We start from the raw sequence: 25994 nt of genomic DNA on the forward strand, positions 1-25994 counted from the left end.
TATGAAAGTTTGTTGTTTGATTACAAAATTTGTGGTTTAAAATTTTTTTGGATATTTTGGCTACCTCACAGTTAATTGTGTTGTTACGCATTTAGTGATTGATGTTATGAAATTTTATGAATTGGTTATGACATTTGTGATTTGTAAAAATTTTGATTATTTTTTATTATGTCACTCAGTGGTGCAGTCACACATTTTGCAATTGATGTTATTAAATTTTGTGAGTTGATTATGACATTTGTGGTTTTTAAAATTTTTAGATGTTTTTATTACACAAATTAGTGGATAGTTACATTTTGGTTAATGTTATGAAATTTTGGAAATTAGTTATAACATTTTTGATTTTCTATAATTTTAAACAATTTTGTTATGCCAATTAGTGATGGCGTTATGTATTTTGTATTTTATATTACAAAATTTTGTGACTTAATTACGATATTTGTGGTTTCTAAAATTTTAAATATTTTTATTACACTAATTAATAGTGTGATTATATATTTTGTAGTTGATGAATAAAATATGTTTTTTAATAAATTTACCTAATAAAAATAGATGAAGATCTTTTATTAAAAATGAATAAAAAAATTTATGTATAAATTAACAAAATTATAAATTAATAATTTATTTTATTATAAGCCTCTTTTAATTTTTTTTAATAATAATTATTACATAATTCTCCCCCCTAATGATTATTACACAATTCCCCCGCCCCCAAATAATTTTCTCAAAAAATTTGGAACCAGCATCCAAATTTGCCAAAATCAAAATTTCCTCATTGTTGACAAATCCCTAGACCGTTTCTTCAGCCCAATCGTTCTCAGAAATTACTCTCTCATTCTCGGTCGTCGCCGCTGCCCGTTGCCACCGCCCAGACCTGTTTTGCTTTCGCCGCCGCATCCGCCGCCATGGAGAAAAGCTCCCAAAGCTGTTGGCGAAGATCTCTACAGGATCTCGCCGGAGCTCCTCCACCGAAGAGTGAGTTTATTCCTCTGCCCTTTTCTTTTCCTCCTCGTTTTAGTAAGCTACATGCCTCAATGTATCTCTCTCTCTCTCTCGCTCTGCAACTTGTTTCTCTCCCTTTCTCCATCTCCATTCTATGAAACCCTAGACCGAAATCCCCTTCTTCGAAACTGCCCCTTTCACCTTTGTGAACTCACTGGGTTGGTTTGTAAAATTAGGAAAAATGATTTGAATAGGTTTAGGTTTTTTATGTTTGTTAGTTGTGTTGATTCCAGATACATATAGATATATACTTGAAATTTGGCTTGACTGTGTGAAATCTGATGTGTGGGTAATTGAATTTTGTACTCATGTAACGGATATGAGACTGTAATTTTTTATTTGTTTATTGAAATCTGTTTATGTTTCTAACAATTACTTTTGTGGTGGCTTGATTTTCCTATGAGAAAGAAAATTAAAGTGGTTTGTGATGTATTAGCTTTAGCAATTTTCTGGGAATTGTGGAAACTGAGAAACGAATGGATATTTTGATGTTACTGGAGAAGATGGTCTATGGATGCATGTTAATCAAGCCAAAGAGTTGGCTATTTATAGAGGGAGTGTAGATACAAGAATTATCAATTGAATTGGTTTTTAAAAAAATTAAAATGTAAAAAGAGAAAAAAGAAAAGAAAAGAGAGCTAATAATTCCTAGAAAACAGAGAAACATACAGAAACAAAAGAAACAGAGGATGATTTGGGAATGTGATCAATGACTTTGCTGTTTATAGATGGAATCAAAGAGAGAGAGAAAGAGTCAATAATTGGATTACAAATTTTGAACATTTTCAAAGGAAAAAGCTGAGAAAATAAAAATTAATATCAGATATTCATTCTTCACAGTTAGAGTTTTGAAATCAAAGTGGCACAGCTATTGGCTACATATGTTAATTTTGATTGAGAACCAAACTTAATATCAAATATTCAATAAGGGTTAGAGTTTTCAAATCAAAAGCCCTAATGTAAATGAAGTTTAGAGTTAGAAACAAACCTGAGCTACAGAAAATATCTCTTGGAAAGAATGGAAGCAACTAGTTCTTGACGTCGAGAGAGAGAGAGAGAGAGAGAGAGAGAGAGAGAGAGAGATTGTGAAGAAGATGTCAACACTGAGAGAATGGTGGCCCCGACACCGATAGGGCTGGTGGTCTTCGTCAATGGCTAAAGCTTCGGCTATGGCGGAAGAGAGGAGGGAGGAGAAGAGAAGAGAAGAGAAGAGAAGAGCAAGATAGGGAGGCCAACTGACTTGGGACCTCTCAATTCCTCTGATTTTCTTTGCCCTCTTTTTGGTAACCGACACCAACTGGGCTGGTGGTCTTCGGCAATGGCTGAAGCTTCGGCTATGGCGGAAGAGAGGAGGGCGGAGAAGAGAAGAGTAAGAGCAAGAGAGAGAGGCTAGCTGACTTGGGACTCCTCGACTTTTTTGATTTCCTTTGCCCTCTTTTTGGTAACCAGTTACACCGGTTGCCAATTCAAAATTATATTATTAAAATAATTTAGTTATGTGGTAGTTGTGAGATAATATGGTATGTATGAATAACTAAATATAACTAAGTTATAAGTTAATATGATAATGGTTGTGATCTATATGATATTGGTTATGATCTATATGATATTGGTTATAGTATAAAATCACATAACCTCATAATTGATGTATGGTACATCCAAATGTACCAGAGCATCACCTGTAAAGTAAGTAGTAGTTGGGAATTTGATGATGAAACATTTCTCAAACTTGAGGCAACACCCATTTACTCTGTGTTTGGTTGGGAGATTTAGGGAGGGATCTGGAAAGGGAGAGGAAAAGGGAATGGGAAAGGGAAAAGATATGTGAAATTAGGTGAAATGTAGGTATAATTTATTCACATTTCGCCTACCTTTTTCATTTTCCTTTTTAAATCTCACCTCAAATCCGTCAACCAAACACAGCATTAGTGAACGTCGTTTAAATTTTTGTTGCTAAATTTGTTCAAATTGAACCTGTTATCCATTCATCATCAATGATGCTTTGAGGCAATGGATGTTGTTGTGATTGCGGGAATCATGCAATTGCTATTCAGCTAAAATCTTCATAATATAATGCTGTGGATTCTGTACAAAACATTCTCATCAAGTGAAGCAGCAGAGCTTCTAAGGGGTGAGAACAAGTTGCCAATCCTCATAAGGCAACTCTTGAATTTTTCGGGTGAAACACAGCCAGTGGGATGTAGTGACATTAGGCTTTATTGATGCAGTGTGAAACGCGAAATAATAACAATCTTAAAATCTGTTGATTCAAGCAAGAATACCGGAAACAAGATCTCTCTCTATACTCGTTGATTCACAAAAAATACCAAGAATAAAGACTCAACAATAATTGATTATCAAAGAATATCTAAGGTTGGAACAAAAGAGTATATCAGCTCACAATTTCATTAATCATCAAAAATTGAAGAACCTAAAGCTTACAACCATTATTTATAGTAAAGGTAATTCTTAAAGAATAAGAAACTAAAAAAATAAAAAATAAAATCAAAACTAATAAAGTAGGAAAATTGCATCATATCAAATTAGGAAATTGAATAACTAAATAATTCTATAATATTTTATACTAAATTAAAAAATTCGTAATCAACTATTAATTTCAAAATAATAAAATAAAAAATAGTATATTTTTTTCAATTTGGTCTGCATCACTGATGAAAGCATTGCCAAGCATGGAAAAGAGATTGTTTGGGTTGGTTCTCAGCAATTGGGGATGGCACTGGAGCGGGGGGACCTGTTTGCAAATGCAGACCAAAGGGTTGAAATTGTCCCCTACATTGACAAAAGATTTCTCCTCTAAAATAGGATTTCTGGGGTTTGGGTATATTATTGCTATTGTTCCATGAGTCAAATGTCATTGTTTATCAATTTAGATTAAACAAGCAATTGTTATGTTTGAAATGAAGTGATGTCTACATTCATGGTGGTGTATATTCTAAAGCCAGGAATTGGATTTGAATAGCATAATTTGCATTTCACTCCCACTCCCACTTCCACTTCCACTTTTTTTCTTTTTTATTTTATTTTATTCTCTTCTCTTCTTTTCTTTTTACCCCCTAAACCCTACCCATCTCAGTCCATCTCTGGTCGATTTCGCGTCACCGGCGACCGCCAGTCTCATCGCCACGCCGCCGTCACTTCTCATCCCTGTTGTCGACTTCACGGCCATCGTGTTGCCCTCTCACTCTCCTTGGGTATGTTCCTTCATTTGGCATTGATTATGGTAGGTTACTTTACAGCCTTCATTTGGGTATGTTCCTTCATTTGGAAGGCGTGAATGCTTGCTTTTCATTGTATTCTATGGTTGGTTTGATTGGAGCAAAATAAGCGCATTTTTGAAAGGCTGTCTCATTCAGTCCGTTGGTTAGAACGACGGCTTCTTACGATATTGTATGGTTGGGTGGCTAGATCGGTTGAACCGGATGTTTTGGCTTTTGTAGAATTTGTGGAGGATTTGATTTGTTAGGTTGTTAGTTTGTGGAGCCTCTATGGCTTCCTTTTATGTATTCTTTGCATCGTCTTGATGCTTTTTAATAAAGTTTGGTTATTTATCCCAAAAAAAAAAGAAGAAAAAAAAAGGTTACTTCACAAAATTTTATAGAAACTTTGTTATTGTTGCTACTAGAAGCCCTACACTTTCATGCTTCAAATTCAATTTTATGAATTGCGTTTGTGCTTGATTTGATTGTCCTTTTAAACCCTATAAATGTGATTGGTAAGTTTTCTTGGGATTGTGTGAAAAAGAAAAAAAATTTACAGCTCAGGTTGCCACCATTGCACTACAGCCATCCCATTGTTGCAATCGGTACCGTTGTGGTGGCCACCATTTTTATTTAAAAACCTAATTTAATTGAAATAACGTTGTTTTTTAATATATAGTATAATATAATATATGCATGTATATATATATATATATATTTATTCAACGTGTCCCATTATGTGTCTGCCTCCTAATTTTTAGAGAAATGCCAGCTGTATTTGTATTTGAGTAGGTGTTGGGTGTAGGTATGTGTCTTTGTATTGAATTCATCTAATTGTCCAAAGACACCTGTGTATGGCGAAATTTCATATATCTTAAATAATTTGTTTATCAGTAAAGGGTAAAATGGTGATTACAAACTAACATAAACATTTTATGCATGGAATGAGAGTCTTATGCAAGTAATATAATATAACCCAACTATTTAGGCATACTTGTTGGGCAGTTGTAGAGCCAAGGAATTAAATAAATAAATAAAGGATCTAGCTGGTGAACCCTCAACCGGATTCCAGGCCCTTTCTCCCCCTGTTTCACTGTCACTCTCCTTTGGTAAGTCTTGATGGTTGCCTTTCTCTTTGATGCTCCAATTTTATGCATTGGATTGGTGGTTCGTTGTTCACTTCTTGTTGGGTTTTACTCTCTGTCCTCTATATGATGCCTAGTTGAGTGAGTTGAAATTTGTGTGTGGTGTTTGATTGGTTCTCTGTGGATATGGTTTTGGGGTGGGGTTATTTCTAGCTACTGTTAGTTTGTGCTTTGAATATCTGTGAGAATTGCCCCTGTGCTTGATATCACTTGGCTTTGTGTGTTCATTTTCACATGATCTCTTCTAAGCAATTCTCATTTTTGTTGGTGTGTGCTTGAACTTGATGTTGGTTGCCCATGACAGTGCACTCTTAACTCTCTATTCTTGACATTAATCCACCTTATCACTTGATGTTGACACCACTAATTTGTTAGGTGGCTATTGCAGCTGCAATAATGACCAGAGGGACCAACAAGAAATGGGCTAGGGATGCTATCTCTTCTACCTGAACCAAGAAGCCTAATCAAATGCGGACAGGGTATAAAGAACAACCCAAGAATGCATGGAAAACCAAGGGCTTAGCCCTTCCAACTATTTTTGCAATTGACGAATTCTTTCGCCATAATGAAGACACCAAATGGGCAGTGAAGGAATTAGAAAGGCGCGAGTTGGCGGGGTTGTTTGGGCCTTTTTTGAAGGTGTACCCACGTTTGGTTCGCCTTTTTTATCAAAATATGCGCAAGCAGTATAGGTTCCCCAATGTTTTGTACACTGTTCTTGATGGGGTCTGTGTTCAGGTTACCCGCTCCAACATTCAACAGGCCCTTGATTGTGAAGACTAGTGTCCATTGGAAGAAGGCCCCTACCAGGATCTACATGGTGATCTCTCCCCTGAAGCAATAGTCAATGATATGTGCAAGGGTCACTTCGGTTCTGACCGCCAGTCCACCTGTCGTGTGCACCTTCCTCCGCAGATGTGGTTGATTGACTCAATTTTTCATTTTAATGTGTGTCTGTGTGGCCATAAGGATGAGCGTCAGGGGCATTACTTGAAAGCCTCTATAAGATTGAGAAAGGGTATTGGGTGTTCGTGCCTGACTTAATTTGGGCCGAGATGGACAAGCTTCATAAGGGACTTGTGGTTATTCAGACACAGAAGAGTGAGAGTTGGGTGCTTCCTTTTCCGAGTTTGATTACTAAACTGTTGCTAGATCAGGGTTTCCCGATAGATACGGATGAGATTGTTGTTAACGAGCGTGTTGGCATGTATGGTAAGTCTTATTGGACTGTATTGGACTGCTAGTGTTCAGTCTATGCTTCCAACTCGGACAAATCGACAGCCTGCCCCTCCTCCTGTGCCTATTCCAGTGGAACTGCCCCTGCACCTTTTCAGATGACCTCCGAGCAGTATGAGCAACTGTGTCAGGAAGTTCGTGGTCTGCGGCAGGACGTCATTGCTTACCGTACTCAGTCTCAACAAGACTTTTTGGAGTTCAGATCCCAGTATCAGCAGGATATGTTAGATCTCCGGTCTCTTTTGCAGGCTATTCTTGATGCCCAGCAACGTCCTCCTAGGGTGTGAGTGTTGTGTGTGAGTGGCATGGTCTGAATCTCATAGTCTGTTGTTGTTCTTAAGACTTGCAGCTAACTTTTGGATGGATAGTATGACTTTCTGGTTTTATATATATGTATATATTGTATCGTGATCCATCTCTTTTTGGTGCATATCAGCTGCTTATCTAGTTGCAGGTTCACACATTTTAGTTGGGGGGATATCCCTCTTCCTTATTCTTGCATATTTGTATTGGCCATGCTCGAGGTGATATCTCTTATTCTCTTCTTTGGGTTGTTTGTGTTGTGTCTCTTTGATATGTCATTGATGTAAAGAATTGGATGCCTTGTGGACATTGTGATCAAGTTAATTATAATGTGAATTGCATTGATGTGGAATCAATGAAAACAAATCAAGTAATTAAACTTGTGCATGTGCTTACTTGTCTTACTGAGCTCTTTACTTAGTAATCTTTACTTAGTAACCAGATATCTTGCCTCAATAAGCACTGAGTGTTCGTGTCAAACCGTGAGAGTCTTGGAAAGAATGTAATGCGAGGTTAACTTGAGTTTGTAGCCTATTTAATTCTAGTTAGTGAGCCGTAGGGTTGTTTAACTGGTTTGGGAGTCACTGGTCCAAAGCTTGATACATGGGTTATTTAGAAAGCATAAGGGACCCAAGCATTGCACTACCCACATTCAAGCATAGTGATGCAATTAACGTGACAAAGGACCATAAGTGCAACAAAAAGCTTGATTCACTGATGAACATGGGAAATTTGATGGGGTTATGGGATTTGGTGATATGTGTTCAAGGATTAAGTTGGGGCCACATCTTTTTGTTAACATTCACTTTACACCAAAGGCACTTATGATATCCTACTATCTGATTATACATGGTAGAGAACTTGACTTGCATTGTCGGAGATAGTGAATTGTTCAATTGCTGAACTGTGTTCATGAATGAGAATTGTGTTTGAACTCAATTGATGTGTGTAATGGTTGTGTGGGAGTTGAGGCGTTTCTTGAATTTAGAGTCTTCATTGAATATGTATTTTGTGGTGAGAGACTAACATGGATGAATTTTGTGTGTAAATTCATTGCAAATCCTCACGAGACTATAACTCGGCCACTAGGAATAACCTTGTAGTTTAAAGACTTGTTACACATGCTAACTGTAGTTGTGAGTCCGACGAAATGGCCTATGATAGTTTATTTTAGTTTTTTTTTTTTTTTTTTTTTTTTTCTTTTTACTTTGCTCAAGGACTTGCATTTGCTAAGTCTCAAGTCATTGTTACTTGGCTTAATTATTCCACTTATATGTGTTTTTTAGTTGTTGAACTCTTATGGTGGGATAGTTCTTTAAATGGAGTCTTTCAGAAGTTTGTGGAGCCTCGATGATAGAGCGCCAATTGGGTTACAAGAACAAGAAGGAAAATTAAGTTTCAGCACTTTTCTGCCTGGGCGAGGGGAGCAGAAACAGAATTAGCTCTCAGCATTTTTCTGCCCAAGTGAATCTGGCAACAATCTACTCACTACTTTTAGTTAATTTGGCATTTTTTTTCCCTTTAAGACCTAATTAGGGGAGGACTATATAAGTCTCTTTCAAAGACTTGGAGAGGGTTCCACTTATTGAAGAAAACGGCTCGATGAGTGGCTAGGCATTCCACTTAGGTTTAGATGAAAACCTAGCCAAGTTGCGTAGACTATTTTATTTAGTTTTGGGATTGGTTTGTTGGTAATTGTATAACTTTGACACAATATTTTTATCCGAATGGATAATGCCACGAACGAGAAGAATATTTTGGATGGGTTTATATCCTCCCTGTCAAATGAGCTATGTCTGAATTTTTATGTTTTTGGGGTTAAATACCATCATAAATAGTTTCAATCATTAAATACACCATGCAATAGGATCATTTTTTTTTTTTTCATTTTTTGGAAACATAATTACCACATTTAAGTTTATGGCCTTTTGGGGATGTAGAGAATATAATGGTCCATTATAGACTAAATGCATGTGAGAAGTGCTCGTGCATTATATCGCTAGGTTCCCTTCTAATACATATTCCAACTCCTCTGATCTGTTCTCGACAGTCCTGATGGACTAGCGAGATTTGAACCCATGAAACTGCCATTGATTCTCATAAACTAACCTACCTTATAGAGAGACTTGATAGGAGTGGTACTCTATGATTTTGTAAACAGCCAAATCATTAAATATATAGATATGCTGTGCACCTTCTAAGGGGAGGATAGATAACTCCTTGTTGGCCACATCCAGAATGTCATCCAAAGGCTCAAAATGAGTCCATCCTCACCTGGTGTTAAAAAATAGAGAAACAAACTTACCTCTTCCTAACTCTGTTTCTTTCCCTTCTTTCCTTTCTCTCTCTACTTGATCGTACAAATTTATATGCAGAATGATATGATACTTTGTGATCTTTTCATTTCAAATTAAATCATTTACCATTTTAGCTTGTGATTTCAAGAAATTCCACTAGATATTCTTGTTGAGTTATATATATAATATATATATGCAAAATTCCACCCCCCTTGTCGATGAATATGAGTAAAAAAATTCTCATACAATGTTCCTCCAATTTGACTTAGCTGGCTAGCAATCCCAGTTGGTGACAGAGAACAAGATAGCAAGCCAGAGCACCTTTGATTGCTTGTTCTCCACCAAGCATGGAACTTTAAAGATGGCTATAGGTTGGTGGCTAGTTAAGGAAACTTCAGTTTTTAATCCCCTAAATTCTTTTTGTAAGTTATTTATTTATCTTTAAATTAAATAACAAATGATATGTATTTAAAAGATATTCATAATTTAAAATATATGGATCAAATTTATTGAGTGCAACTCACACTATATTAAATAGTATATTAAAACTTTTTCTCAAATGTCGTTTGATTGAATTTTCAGAATCTATTTCTTAAAAACAAACATCCCAATGAAGACAGAAAAAGAAGAAGTGTTTCAATCCAATTTGTACACATGGTTCTAAATAACCATTATATGTATCAGTATCAGTATCAGTATTAGTGATACTTATTTAAACCTGAGTGTGCAATATTTAAGGTTTTTCTGTTCTTTTTCATTTGTCACCTTATCATTCAAAATGCCTACCTACAGATACTGTCAACCATTTTGCTTCCAAGACCTAACATTTTCATAATACTTTCCTTAGCAATGTTTTAAACCAACTTTTCACTACAAAAACTTGCATTCACACCTACATTGAGTTCTCATCTCACCATTAGAGAGAGAGAGAGATGATTTCTTATACATCTCCCATGTTGTAGTGATTGTGGTTCCAGTGGGCTTGCTGACTAATTTCTATCGGTTGTTATGTGATGCAGATCCAACTGATGGATTCACAAATATTCCATTAACAGAATCAAACTTCAAACTGCAGAAACCATATGACATACCACTTGAGCAGCGCTGCAGCTTCCAAAATGGAGTTCACCGCTTGTGGGTCTATGCCGATGACAAGCCATATAACCCCAGTAGTCCTACCCAGCCCCGCACCGAGATTCGCATACTAGTACTCTCTCTCCACTTAAATTTTGTTTATATATATATGGAAAATTCTATGGTATATTTAATTGTGTACTTATTTTCTATATTTCATTATGGGTAAATTACATGAATAATGGCCTATATAATTTCAATCAATTCGATTTTGTTCATTAATATTTATTTTGTGTTAATATGATTCAATTGATAGCAAAAGGTTTTGTTTTTTTGTTGGATTAATCACATTTTTAGTCTTCAAAATATAAATCTCATGTCATTTTGGTCCTCAATATTTAAATTGGGTCAGTTTGGTCTTATATAATAGGGACTAGATTGACACAATTTAAATATTGGGAACAAAATTGAAACACTTATATATTGGGAACCAAATTGATACAACTTAAAATTAGAGACTAAAATGACACAACTCTTACTTTAGGAACCATACTAAAATCACACATGGCCTATTTTCAAGAATAAAATGGTAAATTCAGTGCCCAGCTCAGCGAGTTAGCTTACTCAACTAAAACCCAACTCCTCTCTTCTTCCCAGGGCTAGCCACTCTCGGTCCTTCCCTCCCATCATTAGATCTCCCCCAATCCTCCCTCTTAATTTATATTTCCTCCTAAGAAGTGAAAGCCAAAAGATTGAAATGGAATTCAAATCTAGGAGAAACCCAAATTTCTCTGCCTGCATGGCTTTAGGATTATGAGGATGGATGGCAGTGATGAATTCACCATTTTGCTCCTACAAATATATCACGTGAGCCGTAATGCCTATTATCCTTAAATTGACACATTAAAAATTTAGGAAAAATCAAACTAATTGAAACTATAGGGTCTAAATCGATACAAGAAGCAAAGTATAGACACTACTGACATAATTTTTCCTTTCATTTATCTTTCCTTACTAATAGTAATATTGCATGTATGAATTTATGTTCTCAATATGGGTTGAGTCTTGATCCCAATCTTATTGAGGGCGTAGTAGTCACCCTATGTGTGACCATAGGAGCCCTTACCCATTCGAAAGCCGAACAAGAGGAGTCTAGAGGGGTTTGCAGACATTTGGGGTTTGCGAGGGATCTACAAGTGCTCCCTCAAAGAGGGCTGAGCCATAGTGGCAAAAGATCCATGGTGGAGCCAATGATCCCAAAGGCACAACAATACTACTAATGATCGTTAATGGGGACATGAGGTACTATAGCCATGACTTAGTGACCACTGATCTGTATGATAAATGGTTCAGACTAAACATAATCCATAATGTGGATAAAGGGATTGTGAAAGTCTTCATCAATAGCTCAAAAACAGTGTGGGGTGAAGGATAGAGGCCCCGGTGATTTGTTTTTTAAGTGTGGAGTTTATGCTGCACCAACTAATGTAAGCTACTATATGAGTCAAGGTGGAAAGACATCAAAATATTCAAGAAGTGCAATTAAAAGCCTTGTTTAAGACAAATATACAAGTTTGCTTGTGGGATGATTGATAGAGCATTTATGAAAAGTTAGTTCATAGTCCTATATATGTCATGGGTGTACTTTTTTGATGGTAAACAATCAGTCTTTCATATATGCAAAGGTTTTTTTTTTTTGTTTTTTTTGGTCAAAATATTCACAATCATTAATATATGTGAAAATTTTGATGTGCGAAAAATCTTGAGACATGATCCAACAATGATGAGTATGTAAGACAAATAGGTAAAAGGATTTGGAGGCTAAGAATTGAGTATCCATTTCTCTACTATGCGTAAAAAAAAATAAAAATAAATTCTCTGCTATGGATTCTCTCTCTCCTTCCTTGTCGCTATGTTTGGAGACACAGATGCAGTTATGCACAATAGGTTCTCTCACCTACCCTGTCACTCCATATTACATCTCTGTCGTATAATGGATCTCTCTAACTTGATCATATGTAGAAAGGTGATTTAGAATAGTATGGGACAGGGATCCACATTTCTCTCTCCAAAACACAGTTTTTTCTTGATGAGATGATTAATACTTAAACAGGGTGTGATTTAGCAAAATTAAGAACACTAACATACCTATGGTCTACTCTGGTTGTGCCAACAAATGTATCCAGACAATTGGCAACCATAATGTAAAATAATCAATGTATAAAGAGAAAAATACAGAGAGAATAAATGTATCTGATGAACTTATTATTGATTGATGTACAAATCATGATTTAGCCAAACAGATTCAACGAGGGCCAGTAGAGAGAGGGAGGGAGAGAGAGAATAAATGTATCTGATGAACTTATTATTGATTGATGTATTGTGTTGTTGTGTATTACAAATGGTGAGTGGCTCATTATATAGGAGAGGGTGAGTGTAGTAGGTGAGGAGTAGGTGAGGAGTAGGTGGTGGTAGGTGATGGTAAATTGGTGGTAGGTGATGGTAAATTCTAACAGCCCCCCGCAAACTCAAGGAGGATAGAAACTAACCAACTTGAGTTTGAAGAGAGGAACAAAACAAGAAAATACATAAAAATAAAAAAGGATAGGAGACACTGTATGGTCGTGTCAGACCATTGGTGAAGACACTGAATGGTGGTGTCATAACGTTGTAGATGACACTGTATGGGGGTGTCATAACGTGGTAGATGACACTGTATGGGGGTGTCATAACGTGGTAGAGGACACTGTTGTGACAGTTGTTGTGACAGTTTACGGAGTCTTGCTGGACCCTTGTAGAAACTAACCGGAATCAATGTCGGGACAGTTTACAGAGTCTTGTCGGACCCTTGTAGAAACTAACCGGAATCTATGTCGGGACAGTTTACAGAGTCTTGTCGGACCCTTGTAGAAACTAACCGGAATCAATGTCGGGACAGTTTACAGAGTCTTGTCGGACCCTTGAAAAAGCTAACCGGTATCAATGTCGGGACAGTTTACAGAGTCTTGTCGGACCCTTGTAGAAACTAACCGGAATCTATGTCGGGACAGTTTACAGAGTCTTGTCGGACCCTTGTAAAAGTGGCACCCTCAAAAGGTGTGCCCAATTTTGTCAAAAGGCGTGCCATCAAAAGGCGTGCCCAATTCATCAAAAGGTGTGCCGGACATGATGGCGAGGCACGTGGGCGCCTTGGCTTGCGTGCCCGTTTGTCGGCTGGTGGTAAGAGGCGCGCGATGCGCGTGGCTGCCTCGGCTATAAGACAGAGGCTGAGGCTGAGGCAAAAAACCTGCGAGAGATATTCTGAGAGAGATTTCTGAGAGAGATACTGTGTAACACTCTGGTGCCTAGAAAATGGCTTCATCGTCTTCCCGTGGGCTGCTCACCCTCTTTCCCGACCTCAACGAGTCAACGAGAGAGAGAACTGGTGCGGTGGCACTGGAAACTCAACCAAGCGCCCCGGAGTTTGCTCCGTTGAACTTTCCGATGCGGTCGGTGGAGCAAAGAATGGCAGTGCAGTCAGATGTGGAGGCCAATCAGTATACTTTGAAGGCATGTGTGGAAAGCATGACGGCGGTCACAAATTTGTCGAACCGGCTGCAGAGTAGGACAAATGAGGTGCAGCATGTAAACGCCCAACTGGCTCTGCTCCAACGCATGTATAAGGATGCGCGAGCAGAGATAAGTGTGCTAAAGGCGGAAAACAAGGAGCTGAAGCGGAAGGCCACCGTGATGTTCCGATTTGGAGGGCCGCCATATGCGGCAGTGGAGGAGCAGGCAGGAGGCAACTTGCTTGGTGGCCTAGGAAGCACGGAGGCAACACCGTCAAGGCCCGCTCAGGACGGAGGCAAAAAGAAGAGACCTGCAGTAGAGTAGAGAAGAAAAATCCCGCCTGTGGTTGTTGGTTTTTTTTTTTTTTTTTTTTTTTGATGTAAAAGTGTGATCGGGGTTGATCCCCTGATATGAATAAAAGGATGGGCTGTTGTGCAAATTTGGAAAGTGTGTTGTGTTGTGTTGTGTTGTGTTTTTTTTTTTTTTTGGTTGAAGAAGAAGAATAATAAGAATAATAATAATAATAATAATAAAAAATAGATATCATGGAATGGGCGGTGGAAAAAATATGATGTAGAAAAAAAAAAAAAAAAAAAAAAGGGAAGGTGGTGGAATGATGTGTTGTGTGAATAATAAAAAAAATAAAAGGTGGCTCTTTTTTGCAAGCCAGGAATCTGTCAAAAAGTAAAATAAAAAAAAACAAAAAAAACAAGTGCACATGGAGGTGATAAGCTCAGTGGGTGGGAGTAAATAAAAAAAGAAGAATGGGATGTGTCCGTGAAGAGAGAGAGAGCCCGTGTCTGGTGAACATGGGTGATGTAAAAGGGGTGAAAAGAAAAAAATAAAAAAATAAAAAATAAAAAATAAAGGGAACAAGATAAGAGTGGATCTTAAAAGTATAAATAAAAGAAAGTGGTGTGCTAGCCGTGGGGTTGAAAGTGAGAGAGAGAGAAGAGTTATATATATATATATATTAAAATAAGAGAATTGTTAAATCTGTTTGTCTAAGTCATGAATTGGTAGAGAGAGGTCCAAACAAAACCACTACTCTTATCATCTCTCTCACTCGCACTCCAGCAACCAAGTAGAACAACCAGGAGAAGAAGAAGAAATGTCGGGTTCGGCTCTATTTGGTTCGAGAATGGTGGTCCTCCCAAACCCATCTTCTGGATTTGGTGGTGCGACGAAGGCGCCAGTTCCGAGGGTCGGCGGCGGAAGCTGCGGCGGTCTGGTGATAGAGTGCTCGTCTCGGCCGCAGAAGAAGGCGACGGCGCACCACTTGGGCCTATTGTCTCAACCTCGTCTTCACCGAACAAGACGAAGGCAGGGACGTTCTCGGTGAGTTCGATTTCTTTGGGACAGCGAAAGAAGGACCAATACTGTTTGTAATTGTCTGGGACTTTGTCGGCGGAGATGGAGCCGCCGGAGAGATGGACGATGATGGCTCTGGATCTTGCAGCGGTGGTGGTAGAAAGGAAATTTCAAGGTATGTGTGAAAAGTCGAGCGGACTAGGTTGAGGTCCGGCGGACGGCTAAGGTGAGGTTGCCGCCCGCCGGTGAAGCGAAAATATTAGGTTCTAAACCTGCTCTGATACCATGTAAAATAATCAATGTATAAAGAGAAAAATACAGAGAGAATAAATGTATCTGATGAACTTATTATTGATTGATGTATTGTGTTGTTGTGTATTACAAATGGTGAGTGGCTCATTATATAGGAGAGGGTGAGTGTAGTAGGTGAGGAGTAGGTGAGGAGTAGGTGGTGGTAGGTGATGGTAAATTGGTGGTAGGTGATGGTAAATTCTAACACATAACAATTTGTAATGCCTAATTTTTCTTAAACATTTTGAAGTGTTTTAGTTTATGGGTCTAATGAAAACCTTAAACTCAGTCACAGAACCCCTTGATTGTCCGATCATATACAATAATGAATGGCCTTGCTTGTGGCTAATAATCCCTTATATTTTACTTGCTTGTGATCTAATCTCTTATATTTTAATTTATGTAAAATTAGGCTCATTTTCACCTATAATTTGTTAGTCATATAGATGGGGGAAAAAAAATATTATCTTATCTTTTAATACATATTATCATATCTTTCACATTAAAATATATTTATTATTTCTATGTTTACATGCCATATGTATTAAATTTGTGTATTTTAGCCTAACTAAAAAGAAAATTAGAGTAATTATGAAAAATTTATTAAACATATTGTATTTTTTTTCAAACCTAAGAAATGGTCAGTACAATTTATCGTGTTTACTTTTTTATACATTACACTCTGTAAATGCCATTAGACATTGACAACAGGTAATTGATGAATCATTAACATAAATATTTACAGTAATGTTACATCCACCGAATTTGGGCTCGTTTGAATTGTCTGAATTTGTGCATGCCAATTGATACATAGTCATCCAGGAGGATACCGATCATCCAGGTGGATGCATGCTGACACGCCGGTTGACAAAGGTGACATCAGTCATTCGAGCGGTCATCTGACTTATGTAATTTGAATAATTCAGGCAAGCCCAAATTCAGTGGATCAATCATTAACATAAATCTTTAACAATTTTCAATAACCCATCTAAAATTAACACCCAAAAGGGAATAGTCCTTCCTAGCTATGTACAGAATATTCTATGTGATCTATAGTAATTTAGAATACAATACAAACATTAGATTAGTTAGAGAAGAAAACACCCATGCAAATCCAAATTTCTTCTGAAAATTGTCAATATGGCAACTCCCCCCCCCCCCCCCCCCCTAGGTACTTACGTCGCATATATTATATTTCTTTTGGAAATTATACCTGTAATTCTTATAATTTATCTATTATTTTATAATTTTATTTGTATCAATTTGAGACCCACTATTGGGTAATTCGGCTGGATAACCCCTGGATCTGCTTCCCTTGGGGCCCCAATTGGATTTAGGGCCTAGTGAATAATACTTATCAGGCCCACAAATCTAACATTTTTTATATTTGTGAGACATGTATTTCATTTTGGTGTGCAAAGTTCACTAGAATGATCATTCCATCCTATGTTTGATTCGATTAAAAAAATAATGACAAATACATTATAAATGAAATCATCTTTTACAATTTTAAAGGAATGATCATTTTATAGGAAAGTTTAAAGGAATCACTATTCCATTTCATTCTCGCTCATTTCAATAAACTTGTTTGGAAAGTGTTAGATTAGTATACTTTTTGACTTTTTACAAAAAAACGTGAAATATGGGTTGGGTTTGAAGTGATGTGGTAAAGAGGTGATGTGACCCAAATAAGATGATTGTGACCCAAATAGGATAATGTGCTAAAATAGCTTGTGCTATTTTAGCACATGCCAAACAAGCACTAAATAGAGTATCTGTGTTTGGTGTTTATGATGCTAGCATTACTGTGTCCTTGTTTGGGGAGTTGACTATTTTAGTTGGCTATTTGACTTTTTAGCTATTTTAGCGTGGTTAAAATAGTTGTGTTTGGATAGTTAGTTGACTTTTTTTTTGCAATTGATTTGATGGTTGTGAGAAAAAAAGTGAAATGATTATGGGTTGGATGTGACATTTTGTCTTATTAACTATTTTAACCTATTTTATCTTTTAATAAGCTATTTTAATGTAACCCTCCTCCCAAACACCCTGTATAAAAGAAGAACACATGGATTGTTGCAGTCCACTATAGTTGAGTAAAGTTGAGTGCAATTGAGTTCCTGAGGTTGACTAGGGGTTCAATTGTAATGATTTATTAACTGGTGTTTTGGAAAGATAGTTAAAAACTAGTTTTTTGACTTTTTTAAAAACCATATGTAAAATAATGTGAAAAGTGATGTGACCGAAAATAAGTTAAAAGTTGGCTTTTAGTTTTTAACCCTCTTCCCAAATGGGGCCTAAATTGTTTATCATATGGACTCTTATGTGCATATATTTATTTAATTTTTACAATGATAGAATTTATGATTATTAAATTAATTAAGAAAAAACACATTGATAATTTATACACAAAACTAACTAGATTAAAATTTAGATTAATCAAATAGAATCTATGCTGTTGTGCAATTTGCTTGGTAGAACAAACCACATGTATAAAACAAATATCTTCAGTTACTTGCCAGTTAAGTTGTGAATGCTATCACTGCTGAAAATTAGGTTTTTAGTGGCGTTTAAAAAATGCCGCTATAGCTATCAAAAATGCCGCTAATTGTTTTTGTGACGTTTAGTACCAAACGTCGAAGATGCGGCCGTCGCTATAGTTTTATGACGCTTTAAAAGCGTCGCTATATTTAGTATAGGCGGCGTTTTTAAAAATGCCGCCAAATGTCCCACGCTAAGGTACTATGACATCATTATGATTTTAGCAACGTTTTCAAAACGCCGTCATATCTTTTTTTTAAAAACTGACCGTTAGCTTTAGAGTTTAGGTGGCGTTTCTCAAAATGCCGTGATATCCTCTCTTTCTTTCTTCTTTTTTTTTTTTATTTTTTTTTATTTTTTATATTTATAAAAATTGTGCTAATTTTATGTGATTGAACTAAAAAAATACCTCTAATAAAATTGAATAGCACTAATATGAAATAATAACTCCCATTCAAATAGTAAATGCAGCATTAATTCACTTTCCCATTCAATTTAATATCCAATCACCACTACCCATAAAATAACATATCCACAAATGATGTTTTAGCATTACCTACAAAATAACATATTCAAAAATTGAATTCATTCATGTGCCCAAAAAAAAAAAAAAAATTGAATTCATAATTTTCAACAAAATAACATATCCAAAAATTGAATTCATAATTCTCAACAAAAAAATTACCTTGTATACAAGGCCAAAAGATAAGAAGAAAGTGAACCAAAATACCCAACCCCCCAGTCAGATCAAAGGAAAAAAAGAAAAAAGAAGAGGAATAAGAATCCAAAGGAAAGCCTCAAGCGTTTTGTCATGCATGCACTGAAATCCAAGGAGACTTGTGGTTCCATTTGCATAAATGTAATCAGAATTTAAAATATATTAACCAAACACATCTATTTCCTAAGTAATACTATTCTAGGGGTGAAAATAGTCACTACAGTTTATAAAATACACCATCACAAGAGCTATTTAGCATTCATCACAACATACTCCTAACTTCACATATATCTAATTAGTTTATAAAAAAAAAAATTCATTGAAGCATTTTACCAAACACTTGCAATGCAAAAAATCCGTTCACATGTGGTTGGGTAAACAAAGACGAAATATGTTTTCCCCCAAAACCTTAATCAAACCAACACAAAACCTTAATTAAAACAAATGTATGATTATTTTAGATATCGCGTGTAAGTTACATGTCAATGTTTGATCCAGTTATGTAACGGATTATTAATATAATTTTTAAATTTATACAAATTGACAGTGCAATGTGACAAAATGTAATATATTTTAGTTAGAGGAAATAAAATGATATTAAATGATAGTTCAAAGGAGTAAGACAATAATAATCTAGCTTGTTTTATATATATTTTTAGGTGAATAACTCAAATTACAAAATTGATTCAACACTATTGACTACCAACTATAACTAGATGCGGATCATTGAACATTGGCAAATTCATGATAAACCAAGTCAACTAGCAGCATCAATAACATGAAAATATTAACTGTTTACCGTAAAATAACTCGTTATTTTGCTATTCAAATAGCAAACTACCTCAAATTCACTATGCATCTACAAACTGATTTTAGTGATGTGAGATGTCAAATTTTCAAAACCTCACTTCTAAGTGAGGACCAAGAAGTCATTTTCCATCGAAAGCATGGCTACAACATGAGATAGATTCGTAACATTACAGCAATTTAAAACATCAATTCATAACCAAACAAAACATTTCACACAAATAAAACATCAATCATTGAAACAGAGCAATACTATCGCATTGCAGAATCAAAACTTGGCAACAACCAAATGAACAAAACAGAAGAGGGTTATAGTATATATATATAGAATCACTGAACCAGCACAAACAAAACAGAATCAACAACCAACACAAACAAAACCGAATCACTGAATCAGATTTACAATGGTCATATATATAGAGAGAGAAGGGGTAGATCTGAACCTTTCTGCCTTCTCTCAATGCCTTGATCTCCGCATATGCAATGCCTTGATCTGCACATACGAAAATCAACAAATACACCATCTCAATCGAGAGAGAGACCTTCGAAATTGAGAGAGAGCTTTGAAATCAAAATCAAAATCAAAATCGCCGAGATGTCATTTTGAGATGAATCACCGAGATTCGATTGATCGATCTATTGAGAGAGAGCGATTCGTTGAGATATTGATCGATCGATATTCTGAGATGAATCACTGCTATTGGAAGTACTTGAGAGAGAGAGAGAGCGAGCCGTCCAGATCAGGAGAGGGTTGAGTGAGTGAGAGATTAGGTTTTAAAGAGGGTGTAGAAGAGTGAGTTAGCGGCCGACCCATTTAGGGAGAGAGTGTTTAGAGATTTGAAGGCGCTTTTGAATGCCTCCTATCATCAAAACAATGTCGTTTTAATTAAAAAAAAAGGCGACGTTTACAAAATGCCATTAAATATTATAAAAAAGTGACGTTCAGAAAAACGCCATTAAATAAACGCCGTTAACATTTTCTGTAATGTATAAAGATCATCCGGTGAAATCAATGTGAAGTTGCTTGGAAAAATGAAAATTTTGCTTAGGATTTTGAAAGTCTTAAAAGTAAATATCAAAATATGATATTATCTAATTAAGTTTTTAAAAAGGTCAGGTTTCCGATCGTAAGAATTTTTTGAAAATTTTTCATTAGTCTTAAGTGATCTAATAATTGAGTCACCTCTTATGAATACTCATCTAAATAGTATATAATGATTGGGGCATTTAGCAACTTTTGACCACTCGGTAGTTGACCACTTGGTAGCCTTGATCAAGAATGCCATATACAAAGGGAAAAAAAAAAGAAAGTTTATACGTACATAAAATAATGTTCATCATTGCATAGATGTGAGATAAAATATTTGTATTTATAATTGTGATAGATGCAAATATTTTGTCTTACATCCATATCTATAGGATTGTTAAGTGAATCAAATTAATCGAGCTGGACTTGTATCCTATTGGCACTGTTACACAAAAAATTCATTTTTCTATACTTTTTTATATAGATAAATTATATTTTACACTCTTGCATTTTATACCAATATCTACTTTAGTTTCCCGTCTTCATATGTCTCGCCTGTGTATCGGGAGGGTAATTCTGTGGCTCATGGCCTATGTAAGTTAGTCTTTTTCCACGAGTTTGGATAGAAGCTGAAAGTTATGCCTTCATCCTTATTGTCGTTGGTTGCGTCTAGGGTCCCTGTTGTTTTGTAATTGCTTTCCCTATCTTAAAAAAATAAAAATGTAGTCCTTTTGTAATTGCTTTCCCTAATTTCATGGAATCAACTGAATCATAGAAGATTTGTAGTGATTTCATTACTACAAATTCTGCTTTTACACGTTTCCGCTACATTGCACACCTATTTATCAGTTCTATCTTTTGCGCAGGGCCTTGACTACTCATCCGGAGTTTGGCAGTTCGAAGGCTATGGTTTTGTCCCAAACTCAACCTCCGGCACTACAATTGTGCAGATCCATGGTGCGACCAATTACACCACAACTATCAAACTGAGGATCTACAATGGGGACATGAGGTACTACAGTGGTGATCTTGTTGATACAGACTTGTATGATAAATGGTTTAGGGTTAACTTAATCCATGATGTGGATAAAAGAAATCTCACAGTTTTCATTGATGGTGTGAAAAAGTTTGAAACAAAAGATAGAGGTGCTGGAGACTTTTATTTCAAATGTGGTGTGTATGCTGCACCAGCAAATATAAGCTATTACATGGAGTCAAGGTGGAGAGACATCAAAATGTACAAGAAGTCATTTTATATAGAGCGGCGTTTGGTTTACTAAAATGAAGGTTAGAATAGAGTGGTCATTATGTTGGAATACTCATTCTCTTGTTTTGTTTGGTAAAATAGTAGGGAATGTGCGTTTTGAATGGAATCACCATTCACTAATTTTGGGAAATTATTATTCGATTAGGAGATCAATGAATAGTTATTTTATTCTTGTTCAAAATCATTACAGTAAACCAAATAGTAACTTAAGAAGTACCAGTCAATGTGAATGAATGCTATTGGACAGAGACCGATTTAAAGATTTATGAAAACATGATACAACCTCTAAATGGTCCTAAATTGTGGTCCAAGACTGGATTATTACAGCCATTACCTCTTGTTTATCATAAGCCTCAAGGAAGGCCTCCAACTTCTAGAAGGAAGGGACCAGATGAACCCACCAAACCTACCGAAGTCACAAAACATAATACAAGAGTAAAGTGTGGTAATTGTGGGACATGGGGCCATAACTATAGGAGTGCAAGAATCCACCAAACAGGGAGTACCAACAAAAAAATAAACCAAGATGCAAGAGCTTAGTCTATAAAAGGAAAAGGGTGAGTGCATATTTTGTTGTTAATGTTTTAAATTAATACAACTAAATATATGTTTGATTGGACCAAATATTTTCCAAGGGCAGCTTCAGCAATTCCAAGGGCACCAAATCCATCTGCATCAAGGGCAAGTTCACAAACACAAAGGGAAACTTTAGCAACAAGAGCAACTTCAACATCAGAGGCAACAATAGCAGCAGGAACAAGGACAACACCAACATCAACGAGTGCAACAACAACAACAACAAAGGCAGCATCGTCACAAACATCTCAAGCATCAAGGGGAGCAACATCAACACCAACAATAGCCTAATTTACATGGAGGAGGAATGTTGTGAACTTGTCCTCACTTCAGAATGCATCTGCCTCTTAAGGAGAAGAACCCAAAGTAGGGGTGTTGTTTATTTTGATTATCAAACACTTTTGACAATGTGGCATGCTTTGTCTATGTAGTTATGGATACTGCTAGCATGTAATGTGGCATGTTTTGCCTATGTAGTTATGGACACTGCCAGCATGTTTGCATCATGAACATGTGGCCATTTTGACTTGGTGGATACCAACAATATATTTTATGAAATGAATTATGGCGATTTGCATGTTCGTGTGGATATTGGCTTCATTTGTGACAATGTAGTTACGGATACTGCCAGCAAGTTTTCCCCCCCTTCGCTGTCATTTAGTGACCACATGTTTTTCATGTTACTAACTTCTGTCATTTGGTGATAGCATTAAAGAGTCAAACAGTGGGAGTAACAGAAGGGCCAATGTGATACTTGACCAAAAGCGTAGGGGGTTAAGTGTCACAATTTGATGTGTAGGACCAAAATGAGATTTTATGTTCTGTGGACATTTTTTTTTTTTTTTCTTTTTTTCAGAACTTGTTTATACAATGGAAGTGAATGAGAGATTTCTAAGTAAAAGCTTTATAACTTTTGCAGAATGAGAGATTTCTTTTTCCATTTTCATTTTGTAAAAGCTTTATACCTGTTACTGTAAAAGGGATTTCTATATAAGTCTATCAACAAACACCATATAATGTATATGGATATATGCAGAATAATGGATATCAGGCCTCCTTAAGAATTTTACATGAATTGCAACAAAAATGGCAATGTGATCGTGTTAGTACAAAAATGTTTATACTTCATTTATAATGTACGTGGATATGTGTTGCTGTTAGTACAAAAGCGTCTTGGTATTTCCGCACTTTTATCTTATTCCTCTAATTTCTATGTAGAGTAAGACGGGTTGTCTTTGTATCATTTAATTTTTTATTTTATTTTGGGAAAATTACCCATAGGTCCCATGGGAAACATGTGATCTCCATTTAATCCCATAACCTTTTCACTACACCCAAAAGTCCTTTCCTCTCTCTCTCTGCTTTTTGCTTCCCTTCCTCTCTCGTTTTTTTTTCTACATTTTTCTGTCACCGTGTTTGTCATGGAAGAGGACCACCGGTGATCATATCTTTCTCCATTGATCGGGGTTCATTGATAACCACCAAGCATTGAAATCAACTCCGACTGAAATCAACTCCGACGAAGAAGATGATATATTTTCCAACGAAGAAGATGAATGGATCTACTTAGATCTGATATAGATCTACTCAGATCTACATCAGATCTGAGTAGATCTACACAGATTTGGTTAGACATCCGTCTTTCCCCTTCGATCTCTTTTTTTTTTTTTTCTCTCTCTCTGCTATACACTTCTGTTTTTCTGTTCTAATGGAGAAAATTTTCGAATTCTGAACAAGCAGTTTTCGAGTTTTAGTTACAGGCGGTGAAAACTGTAAAATTTTGCAGTTTCAAATTTTTTTTTTGGTGCTGGAATGAATCATGGTTTAAAACTGTAAAATTTTGCAGTTTTATAACATTCTTTAGAACTGTAAAATTTTACAGTTTCATAACATGTTTTTTAATTTTTTTTTCCGGCAATATTCTAGACATTCCGGTGAGTCTCCGGCGACCGTTAAACGGAAGTCCGACAGTAGTAAGATGTGAACAGTGTCTATAAATTTTTTTTAAAAAAAAGGATTTTTTGGTAACAATTAAAAATGTGTTGGACTAATTGGTGCAAGTATTTTGTTTTGGGATTAGTTGGCTTTTGAACTTGTTACATGGGACTTATCAGTAAGTTCCCCTTTTATTTTATCATTATGAAAATAGTAGCAGTCGTAGATGTAACTATTGTTTTGGGACAAACAACGTAAATCATTGTTTTTCTATGTGCTTGTCTTGTTTCTATTTTTTTATTTTTTATTTTCTATTCGTGTTTTGTATCTCACCTATCCTGATTAGGTGTATCAATTCCTAACAAAATGTGGTATACAGGAAATATGTTGGACTCAAATTCGAAATTCTTGAACAACATACTAGCAAAATCATACCAAAATCCATTGAATTTTGAAAAAATAAATATGAATTATTAATTTAATTTGTGACTAATCAAACATCACTAAATTCATTACAAAAAACAAATATGGTAAATTATACTTTGCACCCCTACACTTTGGTCTGTACACATGAAATCGTAACAGTCAACCCCTTGCACTTTTAGTGAAATCCCACTTTGATCCTTACACAAAATCATGACAGTCAACCCCCTGCACTTCTGGTCAAGTGTCAATTTGCCCATTCTATTACTCCATTATTAAAGTTTTTAACAGAATCCAATTATGTAATATATATGTGACTATGAAATGAGCGCAAAAGAGGAAAATCATTCTCATTTCCCACCAATATATACTGTCTCACGTGATAAGCATGTGAAAGTTATATAATATAATATGTGTGTGTGTGTGTGTGTGTTCATATGTTGAAAATTAGGACAAAGACATAAGAAAGTAGAGCTTTTAAATTTTTTTTTTTTAAAAAAAAAAGGCAGTAGAGAAATCGAAGACTCTGTTACTGTGGAAAACAAAGTTTCATTATCTCAATTTTTGCAAAACCCAAGTTTATCTCCTTAATCGTTCACAATTTACGTTTTGTTTTAGTTGAATACAATCAAAATTTAATGTAAATTTTAGGATGAAATGTGTATAGATGGGAAATTTGGGTGATTTTTCTCTTTTGCCATTATTTAATAGTCATATACTTGTCACATTACTGATTTCTGTTAAAAACTTATATGATAGAGTAACAAAAGGGAGACATTGACACTTGATTAGAAGTGCAAGGAATTAATTGTCACGATTTCATAAGTGCAGGGAGTTAATTGTCACGATTTCATATGTAAGGATCAAAGTGGGATTTGACCAGAAGTGTAGGATTTTTTTTGTTTTGGGTGAATGACGTGTAGGGGGTTGACTATCACGATTTCATATGTAGGGGCTAAAGTGAGATTTTGTGTAAAGTGCAAGGATGTACAATGTAATTTAGGGCTGTACAAAATACCGCCCAATCCGCTAAAACCGCACTGATTTATATCAATCCGCACCGCTCTATCCGTTAACCGTGGTTTAAATTTTAAAATTTATAATCCGTCTTTGAAACTGCTCTGCTCTACTATAGTTAATACATATATATTTTTTAACCTTTAATGAAATATCAAAGTAAAAATGAATGTGTAAGAGATTTAATATGTGAAATTTATTACAAATTAGTTGTTACATATATGAAAAATATTATGTAAAATTAGTTTGTGTCATATATA

The 25994-nt window shown here is 35.8% G+C and overlaps 1 protein-coding gene across 17 annotated transcripts; it reads left to right on the forward strand.

The window, feature by feature from the left end:
* Positions 1-684: 684 nt before the first annotated feature.
* On the forward strand, positions 685-22948 carry LOC114271020 (citrate-binding protein). Of its 17 annotated transcripts, none has more exons than XR_014332843.1 (5): positions 721-975; positions 5741-6884; positions 10221-10408; positions 21383-22340; positions 22424-22948. XR_014332843.1 is itself a non-coding variant. In XM_082874537.1 (5 exons), exons 2-5 carry the CDS (start codon positions 6860-6862, stop codon positions 22788-22790), a joined length of 726 nt encoding a protein of 241 aa, XP_082730663.1. In that variant the 5' UTR covers positions 721-975; positions 5741-6859; the 3' UTR covers positions 22791-22948. The 17 variants fall into 17 exon arrangements, 12 of the variants coding, with proteins under 12 accessions (XP_082730661.1, XP_082730670.1, XP_082730669.1 ...); XM_082874537.1 differs by having other exon boundaries at positions 21383-21528; XR_014332845.1 differs by lacking the exon at positions 5741-6884 and having other exon boundaries at positions 727-975; positions 21383-21528; positions 21644-21803.
* Positions 22949-25994: the final 3046 nt, after the last annotated feature.

The sequence above is a fragment of the Camellia sinensis genome, chromosome 6 (genome assembly GCF_055761805.1).
Source record: "Camellia sinensis isolate YWXY chromosome 6, ASM5576180v1, whole genome shotgun sequence".
Taxonomy (NCBI): domain Eukaryota; kingdom Viridiplantae; phylum Streptophyta; class Magnoliopsida; order Ericales; family Theaceae; genus Camellia; species Camellia sinensis.

Coding starts and splice junctions, on each gene's coding strand:
- LOC114271020 (XM_082874535.1), top strand. CDS start 906: ATGGAGAAAAGCTCCCAAAGCTGTTGGCGAAGATCTCTACAGGATCTC. Junction 10,409..21,382: donor GCACCGAGATTCGCATACTA/GTACTCTCTCTC, acceptor TCTTTTGCGCAG/GGCCTTGACTACTCATCCGG. Junction 21,529..22,423: donor ATCTACAATGGGGACATGAG/GTACTACAGTGG, acceptor TTCCAAGGGCAG/CTTCAGCAATTCCAAGGGCA.